At 47.1% G+C, this 12,039-nt stretch overlaps 1 protein-coding gene across 1 annotated transcript in view; it reads right to left on the bottom strand.

Moving 5' to 3' along the window:
• The window catches only part of SVOPL (SVOP like), a 46,228-nt gene that overhangs the window by 29,685 nt on the left and 4,504 nt on the right, over nucleotides 1–12,039 (bottom strand). The window contains exons 4-8 of the mRNA XM_058681466.1: nucleotides 11,134–11,205; nucleotides 8,155–8,279; nucleotides 6,856–6,919; nucleotides 5,610–5,735; nucleotides 2,937–3,065 (exon numbers count right to left, since the gene is read on the bottom strand). Coding sequence (XP_058537449.1) covers nucleotides 2,937–3,065; nucleotides 5,610–5,735; nucleotides 6,856–6,919; nucleotides 8,155–8,279; nucleotides 11,134–11,205 — 516 coding nt within the window. The remainder of the gene's footprint in view (nucleotides 1–2,936; nucleotides 3,066–5,609; nucleotides 5,736–6,855; nucleotides 6,920–8,154; nucleotides 8,280–11,133; nucleotides 11,206–12,039) is intronic.

Here is a 12,039-nt window from a genome sequence, read left to right as displayed (position 1 = left end):
GACCAGAGAGGGTATACCTAAGAAGCCGTTGAACTTGACTGGACAATAAGATGCTGGACTCTATGTTTGGTATACGCTTGCAATGGGGGAATCTCAACTGAACTTGAGCTGTGGTTATGCAATAAGGTGGAGGAATCCACCATGGTGGGAGGGTTTGGGGAGGGGTGGGGAGAACCCAAGTATCTATATAACTGTGTCACATAATACAATGTAATTAATGAAGTTAAATAATAAATAATTAAAAAAAAATAAAGATGAAAGAATATATAGGTTATTTAAAACTCAGTTTAACACTGGGAGAAATCTATATGAACCATGCAACAATTCTTTTATATATGAAACCAAACTGGACTCAACAAGAAAGTATGAAACAAAAATAGACTACAACCTTCAGGTAAATCAAATCACATAAAAAAAATGTATTTTGTACTAAAATGAAATAGACACGAGACAGCTGAATGGTACCTTATAGCAATTTTTTTTTAATTATTTATTGTTTAACTTCAGTAATTACATTGTATTATGTGACACAATTACATAGATACTTGGGTTCTCCCCACCCCTCCCCAAACCCTCCCACCATGGTGGACTCCTCCACCTTGTTGCATAACCACAGCTCAGGTTCAGTTGAGATTTCCCCATTGCAAGCGTATACCAAACATAGAGTCCAGCATCTTATTGTCCCGTCAAGTTCAACGGCTTCTTAGGTATACCCTCTCTGGTCTGATGACAGAGCCTTTTTTTTTTTTTTTTTTTTTTTTTTTTACTTATAGCAATTTTAAGGTATATAGCAGCCGGTCCTGTATATAAACTAAAATTGAAATGTCAATGAGCTAATCATAGGTTGTGGTTAAGAACTTGCTTTTTTTTTTTTTTTTAACATACTGGTTACGCAAAACCATGTCAATTCCATAATGTCGCAAATTGCTGTTGATGTTATACTGGGACTCTTAATTGACTGGGATGATATTCTACCAGCTCTAACTTCGGACCAGAAATGGTCTCCCCAAGAAACTGTTCAACCCATCTGGACAGTAAGTAGCTGGACTCTATGCTTGGTATACGTTTGCAAGGAAGGAATCTTAATTGAATTTGAACTGTAATACTGCATCAAGGTGGAGGAATCCACCAGGGGGGAGGGGGGGGGTGGGGGGGTTCCCAGAGCCTATGAAACTGTCACATAATGCGAAACAATTAATAAAAAAAATGTATTTTGGAATGGCGAACTGGGACCCCTCTGTTCCACTGGTGGGAAAACAACCTGGTAATCGCTACTGTGAAAAGAGTTTGAGGAGTTCCCAAAAAAAACCATAAAATTACCAGGTGAGCCAACCCTTTCTCTTCTGGATATACTCAAATAACTGGAAACAGTAAATGAAGGGATATTTGGACACTCCATATGGTAGCATTCACGGCAGCATTATTCACAACCACTGACACATCGAACCAACCCACGGAACTGCCAACAGAGGATTCGGATCGTCAAAAAGGAGGACCCTACTCTAAGCCAACAAGCCGCAAGTCACCACCTACAACACTGGCATCCCACATGAGCGAGTCCTGCCTGTTCCATTTCCAACCCAGGGAAGGCAGGGGAAGATGCTCCAAGTTCTTGGCACCTGCCAGCCACGTGCGAGACCCAGATGGAGTTCCCCGCGGCAGCCTGGCCCAGTCCCAGCCATCCCAAATTTGGGAAGTGAACCAATAGATGGTCTTTCCCTATGTCATTCTACCTTTCAAATAAACAATTTTTTTTCAATGTTTAAGACAATAAAATTTTATTTTATCTATGTTTTATCACAATAGAAAAATAATACAAACCACCTCCATCAGCTGCCTTTAAATCATCTTCCAAATTATCTTAGGTCAAACCATTTATTTTTTTTTTAAGATTTATTTATTTTTATTGGAAAGGCAGATATACAGAGAGGAGGAAAGACAGAGAGGAAGATCTTCCGTCCGATGGTTCACTCCCCAAGTGACCACAACGGCTGGAGCTGAGCTAATCTGAAGCCAGGAGCTCTTCCGGCTTCCGATGCGGGTGCAAGGTCCCAAAGCCATGGGCCGTCCTGGACTGCTTTCCCAGGCCACAAGCAGGGAGCTGGATGCTAAGCTCGGTAGCTGGGACACAAACCAGCACCCATATGGGATCCCGGCACATGCAAAGCAAGGACTTTAGCCACTAGGCTACTGCGTCAGCCCCAGCTTGGTCTTATTTTGATATCAAGTTTATAAATCACATTACATGAGTTTTTCCCCCGACATTTCTGGAAGTTTACCTAAGGTAGAAATTGTGTTGAAGGTTTGACAAACTGTGCTGATGAAATGGTTTGACCTGGGGCCCAGTGCGATAGCGTAGTGGTTAAAGTCTTCACCTTGAAAAGCCCCGGGATCCTTTATGGGTGCCTGTTCTAATCCCGTAGCTCCACTTCCCATCCAGCTCTCTGCTTGTGGCCTGGGAAAGCAGTGAGGATGGCCCAAAGCCTTCAGATCCTGCACTCATGTGAGACCCAGGCTCCTGGCTTCAGATTGGCGCAGCTCCAACCATTGCAGCTGCTTCGGGAGTGAACTGACAGAACATCTTCCTGACTCTCCTCTCTGTGTATCTGCCTTTAAATAAAAATAAAATAAATCCTTTTAAAAAATAAGTCAAAGTCAATACACTGGAACGCTAAGACAACTTCCCACATATGAATAAGGAAGCCAGCTCAAGCGATTAGCTTTGCAAGCCTGGTGTCACTGTTCCATTTACTGTTTGAAGAAAAAAGCGTGGAAGCATGCCAGGGCCACACGGCTCCTGGTGGAGCAGCGTGCTGTCCCCACCTCTGCTCTCTACCTCCAGGGACAGAAGCACACCTCAGGCCCCCCCTCCCACAGGCTTCCCCAAGGAGGGGCGTCCCCCCGGCGCCCCCTGGCGACTTCAGGAGTACACTCACCAGGACAGGCTCCACCAGCTTCCCCTCTGGCATGACCGAGCGGTTTATCCTGGCGATGCGCTGCAGAGTGGCCAGGGCCGCCTGGGTGTTCCCAGTGGAGACGTTGAAGCGAGCGGATTCAGGGATAAACTGGGCACAGATGACAGAGCATCAGGGTTGTGACTGCGGTAGACACCAGGGTGTGGGTGGCAGCGCTCCCTAAGCTACCGGTGCTAGTCTCCCCCAAGTAGAAGAGCGCAGCCAGCTTAAAGGCGGGCGAGACAGCAGAAATGCCATCAAAGAATCAGCTGCAGCAGCAGTGGCACAGTGGGTTAAACTGCCACTGTGGAACATACATCCAATTTTAGAGTGCTTTGTTTGTATCCCAACTACTCTATTCCCAGTCCAGTTTCCTGCTAAAACATCCTAGGAAGCAGCAGGGAATGGCTCAAGGAATTTTGTCCCTGAAATCATTCAGGAGACCGGGACAGAGGTTCAGGCCCCTGGCTTCAGCTTGACTGTAGGCATCTTGGGGAGTGAACCAGTGCATGGGAACTCTGAGTGCATGGTCACTCTCTGATAAGGAAGCTTTTTAATAAAAAGTTCATTTGGAAACAGATGTTTTCCTTATCACAGTCCCACCAAGGATGGGCTTACACCAACCTCTTACTAGTAGGGTCCAACCTAGCTGTCAACACCATGAATTTCTTACAAGCAGCTAATGAGGAGCTTCTCTGCTAGTCCCCTCACCCCAGAGCTCAGCCACCTCCCCAGGGTGCTGGCGCCTGCCCACCAAGCCACAGGGCCCCCAGCACCCGCGGGTTGGAGGAGTTGATGCTACAGCGTTCATCCCAGTCCAGGTGGCAGTTAGAAAAAAGTATTTACTTAAAAGGTAGAACGAGAAAGAAACCGAGCCTCCATTGCCGCTTCATTCCCCAAAGTCAGGAGCCCCTCTCAGGTCTCCTAGGTGGGTGGCAGGGACCCAAGTACTTGAGTCCAAATTGTGTATCAACAGCAGGAAGCTGGATCAGAAGTAAAAGCAGGACCCAAGCTCAGTCATTCCGAGAGGAGTTGCAGGTGTACCAAGCAGCAACTTAACCCAGTACACAACAGCACCTGCTCCAGAGCCGACATTTTACTGTGCTTCTATCTTTCTCACCGATTGGCTAAGAATTTCTAGGTGACAAAAATGGTCTTTGAACACAGTCGTAGTCTTGCATTGAAACTTAGTATTGAGTCCGGCATACACTCCACGTGAATGTGCCGAGAGAAATGACAGGGTCAGGATTCAAAACAGTAACTGCTAAGAAGGTGCCAGCAGCACTCACCTACTGAGCATGATGAACCAGGCACTATGTTAAGACAGCTGGGGACTGGCATGGTGGTACAGCAAGTTAGCCCTCCGCTCTGTGGCACTGTCATCCCATGCAGGCCCCAGTTCCGGTCCTGGCTATTCCACGCTTAAACAGTCCTGTGCTTATGGCTTGGGAGAGCAACAGAGGATGGTCCAAATCCTTGGACCCCTGTACCCACATGGGAAACCCTGAGGAAGCTCCTGGCTCCCAGCTTCCAATTAGCTCAGCTTTGACCATTGCGGCCATTTGAATGAACCAGAGGATGGAAGATTCTCTCTCTCTCCTCTGTAAAACCTGCCTTTTGCATAAAAACAAATATTTAAATAAAGCTTTACATGTTCTCTTGCCTAGTCCTTGCAACAGCCCTGAGCGCCAGGTACAAAGCGGCGGGCTGCCCGTCCTGGAGGAGGGAGGACTCAGAGCTCGGGCTTCTCCTGAGAAATCAAGCGCAGATAGAACACAAGCTAAAAGCAGAAGAGGGAGTTTAAGTGCCTGAACTGAATTCAGATTTAACTCGTGAGAAAATGGGCAGGGATAAGGAACCAGATGTCATGGGAAACACCTAAGGGACATGAGATGGCTTCATTTAGAAAAGTCTAACCCTGGTGAGACACAAATTCTTAAAGAGGTCTTCCAAAGAGAATGCGTGAGGTTCCCAGGCAAAATTTATAAAGGGAAACTCTGCTCACTATCCGAAGACCATAACAACCAATTGCATGGAGATGGAGCATTACAGAGGTCTATTCAGTGATCACGCGCCTGAATCGGAGAACATTCTGGAACAGATCTGCTGCTATAGGACACATCTGCATTGTCTTCAAGTCTGAGACAAATGGACACAAATTCCGAAATTTTGATGCCAAGGAATACATAGGTGACAACAAAGCAAGCTGAGAGCCCCGAGCCTCGTTGCCCTGAGTCACCTACCCCCTCGCAGAATCCCACTAGAAATTCAAGAGGCTGCTGCTGCAGCTGGGCGTCTCAGGGATTCAGGACAGGGCAGGAGGGAGAGCCAGCAGGTGGACAGGGCATCCAGCAGGCAACAGGGGTCAAAGAAAACTGGCCGTCTCAAGGAGGACATGGGCATGTGCTGGGAGAGGCAGGCTCCCCAGTAAATAGAAGACACAGGATACATTCGGGGATCTTCCCAAAGTTCACGGGAAACACATAGTATGAAGGAAACCAGACGTGGATCTCAATTTTTTTTTTCGCATCAGAACAAACTTTTCTTATCCCACTGTTCCACCAGTTTCCTCAAATTCCCTCATTCCTGTGGAGCACAGTGGCCAGTGGACTAGCAGCTGGGGAGGGCAGAGGGGGGTCCTATGAGTTTCCTCACCTTGAAGGCGAGGATAAGGATGATGCCAGGGATGGAGGCGATGCGGATGAGCCAGCGCCACCCGATGGTGGGGATGACCACAGAGGCCAGGCCGATGATGAGCAGCGAGCCGGCCAGCCAGAAGACCTGCGGGGAGACAGGAAGAGGACATCCAGCCATCACTGGCTGCAGCACTTCCTCCCTCAGGAGCTGCTTCCCCAGCGTTTTGCCAATGTCAGAAGACGAGCTGGGGACGTGTTTACCGAGGAGCAGGTTCTACTCCCAGTACTACCTCAGACTATGGAGATGGACTGAACAGGTTACTTCACTTCTCCAGGGCTCGGGGGCTCGGCTGTGCACAGGAGCCCCTGCTGGAGAGCCTAAGCCCAAGGTGCTCTAGACCTTACAAAGTCTCAGACTTTGTTTTGTTCTGGAATTCCTAACACGCTCACTGGACCATGACATGAAAGACACAGGGTTGGCTGTGAAGGCACTCCTCATGCTCTGCCATCCTCGTTCTCATCTCAGGAGGAACCAGGATCGGAGATGGCATGTTGGCACAGTGGGTTAAACCACCACCTGCAACATTATGCTGACTGGTTCAGGTCCAAGTTGCTCCACTTTTGACCCAGCTGTGTCAATGCAACGTGGAAAAGCAGAAGATGGCCTAAGTGTTTGGGCCTTTTCTCCCACAATGGGAGACCCAGATGAAGTTCCCAGCTTCAACCTGGCCCAGTCTCAGCCATTGTAGCCATTTAAACAGAAAACAAGTGGATAGAAGATCTCTCACTCAAATGTTAGAACAATTTGCATATACCTAGAATAGCTTTTGAAGGATGCTGTGGTACAGCAGTAAAGCCACCGCCTGTGTGTCCCATGAGGACACCAATCCGTATCCTGGATGCTTTGCTTCTGATCAAGGTGCTAATGGTTTGCTAATGGGCTAGGAAAGCAGTGAAGATGCCCCAAGTACTTGGGCCCCTGTAGCCAGGTGGGAGATGGAAATTCCTGGCTTCAGCCTTGCCTAACACTGGTCCTCATTCCAGTGAAAGCAGCTGTTGGAATTGACCATGGTTGTTGGGGACGCTGTGGTTACGGTCTGAATGTCACTGTTGACTGATGAAGTCCTGTTCTTAGAAAACCCTGGGATTGAACCTGTCATGCCTTCACCATGCTCTTACTGCCGCTGGCCGGCAGTGCTCTAACCAAAGCAGCCTCACCGCATCCTACCGCAAAAGGCCTCACGGGGATCCCTGGTTCTCCCTACCTGAGACAATGGTAGCATGAAGCCCCGATATTTGGTGGGTAAAAATTCAGTCTTGATGATTAGCCTAAACAGAAGGGAGAAAAAAATTTTGTTTTCATAAAGCCCAGATAACAAACTATGACTTGTCTTAGGCATAAGAAATCAAAAAACAAAGTTTATTGTACATCAAAATTGTTAATACCCACGTAAGAGAAAAACTCATAATGACTCCTCTGTTTACATTTTAACTCACATTGTTATTTTAAGTCTCTCTACCATTTCAGAGGTGTCGGCTTTATTTCTTTTGCCAAGAGAAGCATCAGTAAAACGTTTTCCCAAGCTCAATTTCCTTTCTTAAAGCATGAGGGAAATGAAAACATGCCCAAAAGAAAAGAAATTGTGATCCCAGCTAATGATAGTCAATGCACAGATTTCTAATTAAGTGAAGATTAATCTTGTGACTAGGAATCAATGGGATGCTAGTCTATCGGTCGTCTACTTGGTCTGCTCTTCCCTGTCATTAGCCAGGGTGTGCAGTCTCTAACATTTATGGGGCTGCCCCTTGAGGGATGCCTTCCAAGCTGACTCAGCTGTTCCTCCTTCAGGGCTCACAGCACTGCTTCACTTTCAACTCCCAAGGGAAGAACAATTCTTTCCCTAACACATTACGGCAATAATGAGCTGCCTTCACAGCTTCTAATGTGTTTTAAGGATAACTTGCTCCCAGGCACCCAGTGAAGAATAGCTTGAGGCACCCTGTTAATTTCAGGGAAGCCCTAAAGGGCTGTTTACATACCAGCTTCTACACGCTTGCATAGCAAAATCCTACACTCTTGCAAGGGTGGCAAGCAGACATGCCCCACACTGCATCTGTTTCAGTGTGGCTGTCCTGATATGCAGATTCCCCTGGGCGTCACCTTAGGTTACAGAACAATGACACTTTACATAATTATTCCCAAACATTACAGGCGCTTAGGGCCAAATTAAATTCCTTCAACAGATTCTCATGAAATAAATTGTGCTTGCTTTGACATTTTTGTTACCGTCTATGATATTTTGTGTTAATATTTAGTCTTACATAATATCACTCATTTAGAAATGATTAGCTTTAGTTAACACATGCTCAATTTAGCATCCTATTAGTTCGCCATAAAGCACCGGCTCCTAGTGGAATAAGCAACCACCACACACACAAAAAAACACTCAGCAGAAAGGAGCACCGGTCTATAAATTTCCAACTTATTCATGATATTGGTTCACTGAGCCCAGGCTGTGAGCACCCCACTCCCCTCCCCGGGCTCCCCCAGGACCAGTCTTTACCCTTGTGCATGGCCAGACACACCACAGCCCACCATGGTCCGCAGGAAGACAAACCAGATGTAGGAGGGAGAGAAAGAGGTCAACAAGGAGAAGTAGGCTCCCCACAGGAACGAGATGAACAAAATCTGAAACAAAGATATGTTAGGGGGACCTGCCTCAGTGGGCAGAGGGAGACCAGCTAGTGTCTGAAGTTTTAATTTATACACAGTAGTTATTTGAAAGGCAGAATGAGAGCTTTCATCCCGTTACCTTCCCAAACGGTGAGCTAAACAGGAATCGCCTGAAGCTAGCAACCTGGCACTTCATCCTGGCTTGCCACATGGGTGGCAGGGGGTCCCAAGTTCTTGAGCCATCTGCTACTTCCCAGGGAACTGGATCAGAGTTCGAGCAGGGGCTGCTGTGGTGGCACAGAGGGGTAAGCCACCACCTACAATGCTAGCATCATACATACATATGCTGGCTCAAGTCCTGGATGATGTTCTAATGCAGCTCCCTGCTTATGTGCCTGGGAAAGCAGGGATGATGGCTCAAGTACCTGGGCCCCTGCCATCGACATGGAACACTTAAATGGAGTTCAAGGCTCCTGGTTTCAACCTGGCCCTATCCAACCACTAACCATCTTTTGGGGGATGAACCAGTAGATGGAGGATCTCTGTGACTGTCCCTTTAAATCAACAAGACAGCAGTAGCAACAGAGCAGCCCGATTTATATCTGTGCTCCAGTAAGGGATGCCAGCCTGGCAAGCCGTGGCTTAACTCCAATGTACCACACTACCAGCCGGATTTGTATCTGTGCTCCAGTAAGGGATGCCAGCCTGGCAAGCCGTGGCTTAACTCCAATGTACCACACTACCAGCCCGATTTGTATCTGTGCTCCAGTAAGGGATGCCAGCCTGGCAAGCCGTGGCTTAACTCCAATGTACCACACTACCAGCCGGATTTTTCACATTTCCTTCCCTTAGGATCTGATCTTGAGCAAATCATTGATTTCCATATGGAAGTAATACGCGTATGCCACTCTATCTTCCGTAAGCTCAGAACTTCCAAATTTAGACTTCTCAATACTGTGCCCAGAATTTTCACAGCAGAAAACCAGACAGTGACACAGTGGGTGAAGCCAACACTTCCCTAGAAGAGCACCAACTCAGGTGCCAGCAGCTTTGCCTCCCGATTCCCTGAATGGCCTGGGAAAACAGTGGAAGATGGCCCAAGGCCTTTGACTTTTGCCACTCACATGAGATCCACGTTCCTGTTTTTGTGTGGCTCGGATCTGGTGGTTGTGGCCAGCTGGGACTGAGCCAGCTGTGGAAGATCTGTTTACCTCTTTCTCTCCAAATTAACTTTAAAACTTTTTTTATGATCCAGGTCCATAGGCTCAAAGTCTCCCCTCCCCCTTTGACATTAAATTTAAGAAGTAAAATAGTGATCTCTCTACTCAAAAAATGATCAGAGCACCAAAGCAGCCACACTGTGTGGAAATGAGCATACTGAGGGAGTTTACTATAAAGTTCATAGTAGAGAATGAGGAAGGAGAAACAAGGAACAAAGCAAATGACATCTTTTATCCACTGGCCCAAAGAAATGACCATTCATACCGGTGAGCCCTGTTTTCATTTGTAAGTGCCAACTATTAATAGCTATAAAATGTTCAGTGGAACTACGCTGCAACGCATGTAATATGACACGCAAACCTATTCTAAGTCTGTTTTTGAATGCTGAGGCTGTTTCACACCTGCCTGTGCAATAAGCTGCTGCTGACACCTACACGTGTTTGCTCAGTCTCTGATAAGCTAAATTTCCGGAAAGCAAACAGAGTAAGCAAATAGACATTTTCAGTGTTCTTGTTCATATTGCCAAGGTGACAGGAAAATTATGCTAAGAAGTTTAATTGTCCTGAACTCAGTAAGTTCTTAGATGGGATGGATCCCTGAGATAAGCAATTCATTCATAGTTTATGTGCCCATCATGCTGCAGGAAATTCAACAAGAAGCATCTCAGAAGGGTGCGCACTGGGTGCAGCGGTTTACCACCGGGACGCTCACCCCACTGCAGCGGGGTGAGCCGCAGACATTTTAACTGCTCATTATCTGCCCCAGATATCGTATGCACTTTAAGATGTTGAGAAAGTTTTATTAATGTCTTCCTTTGGCATTAAAAAAAAATTATTTCAAAGTGACAGAACAGACACCAAGATCTCCCAACTATTGGTTTACTCCCCCAAATACTCCCCAAAGCTGGGGCTGAGCCAGAACAAACTGCGAGGCAAGATTCAGTCCCTTTCTTCCACATGAAAGTCAGGGGCCCAGCACATGACGCAACACCTGCTGCCTCCCAAGGTACCATCAGCAGGAAGTTGGAATCAGGAATGGAGCAGGGACTCCAACCTGGGCATCCCAAACGGCATCTTACCCACTACCCCAAACGCCCACCCTACCTTTCTCCACCAGAAATCAAAGCGGAAAAAAGAGACAGACCGGGATTTGTAACCAGAAGACAGGCATATGTGTTCTGGTGTTTAATCCTAATAGATGTGTGATCCTGACCAAGTGGCTTAGTTTTAAGGCTAAGACCAACTAAGATTTATCTGCTTCTATTTATACCCCTAAGTGCGCACATTCTTGTATTCCCCACTGCAGAAACAGAGTTTTGTAACAAACATATTGTATAGATTCTGGACCCACGTACTCAGTGGCCAGATCCCCCACTTGCCCTCATCCAAGCAGCCCAGGCACAAGCCTCAGCCCACTATGGCCTGTGGTTCACCCAGTCTCTAGTATGTTCCAACCTTGCCCATCCATTAGTTCCACAGCTGGACTGAAGAGGACCAGATGTGGAGACAGGATCCAGGACTATGCTGTCATGGAAGGACGCTTCCATCCTGGACAGGGAGATGTCCAAAGGCCAGAAGAGAAGCAGAGGCAAGATTACTACAAAATATCCCAAAGAAGAATCCAGGTTATAATCCAAGGCCTGACTTACCTTCCAACGGCCATATCTGTCAGCCAGGAGACCAAAGAGGATGCTGAAGACCATGTAGCCAAAAAACACCATCTAGGTGGGGGTGAGGAGAAAATATTCTCTAAGCAGAGTTTAAGATGTGCAACGCTGGGGCTGATGCTGTGGCATAGTGGGTAAACCTACTGCCTGCAGCTCTGGTATCCCAGTTCAAGTCCTGGATGTTCCACTTCCAATCCAGCTCTCTGTTAATGTGCCTGGAAGAGCAATGGAAGATGGCCAAGGATTTCAGGCCCTGCTCCCATGTGGGATACCCAGAAGCAGCTCCTGGCTTTGGACTGCTCCACTTCCAACCCTTGTGGCCATTTGGGGAATACAATCATGGAATGGAAGATCTCCTCTTCCTTTTCTCTCTCCTTCGTACTTCGTGGTGACGGATCCCACAGCTCAGGGACACTGCTCCAGGTGGACACAGGGGTCCGGGGCATGGAGAACTACTTTCCCTCTCATCCAGCAGTCTCTGCTATCTGCTTGCTTTCGCATTGCTCTTCCTTTGTCTTCTTAAGTGCTAACTAAAAATTATTTTAAACTAAGTTTCCATATCAGGCCCCAACAAACCAGGGTAATAATCAAAATGGAGTCACTCGTGCGAAAGCCTCCCGCGTCACCAAGCTTTTTATCTGCTCTTACCTGCCCTTCCCACATACCAGGATTAGAGACAGAACTGCCAAGTTCCCTAACAGGCCAGTTTCAGTTGGCAAGAGAATGAAGTTCCCTCAGCTTTAATCCCAACACAAAAGGTAACAGGATGTTACCAACCAGCTCTTTTCCCACTGCCCTGACTCCTAGTCCCCAGCCCACGAGTGAAGCAACTCCGAAATGCTCATTCCCTTTCTATTCTTGGATTCCACTTTCCTTAGTTTTGTTCAC

The sequence above is a fragment of the Ochotona princeps genome, chromosome 25 (assembly GCF_030435755.1).
Source record: "Ochotona princeps isolate mOchPri1 chromosome 25, mOchPri1.hap1, whole genome shotgun sequence".
In the NCBI taxonomy this organism is placed as follows: domain Eukaryota; kingdom Metazoa; phylum Chordata; class Mammalia; order Lagomorpha; family Ochotonidae; genus Ochotona; species Ochotona princeps.
Note: the sequence above shows the minus strand (reverse complement) of the source record. Positions and strands in the feature narration are given on the sequence as shown.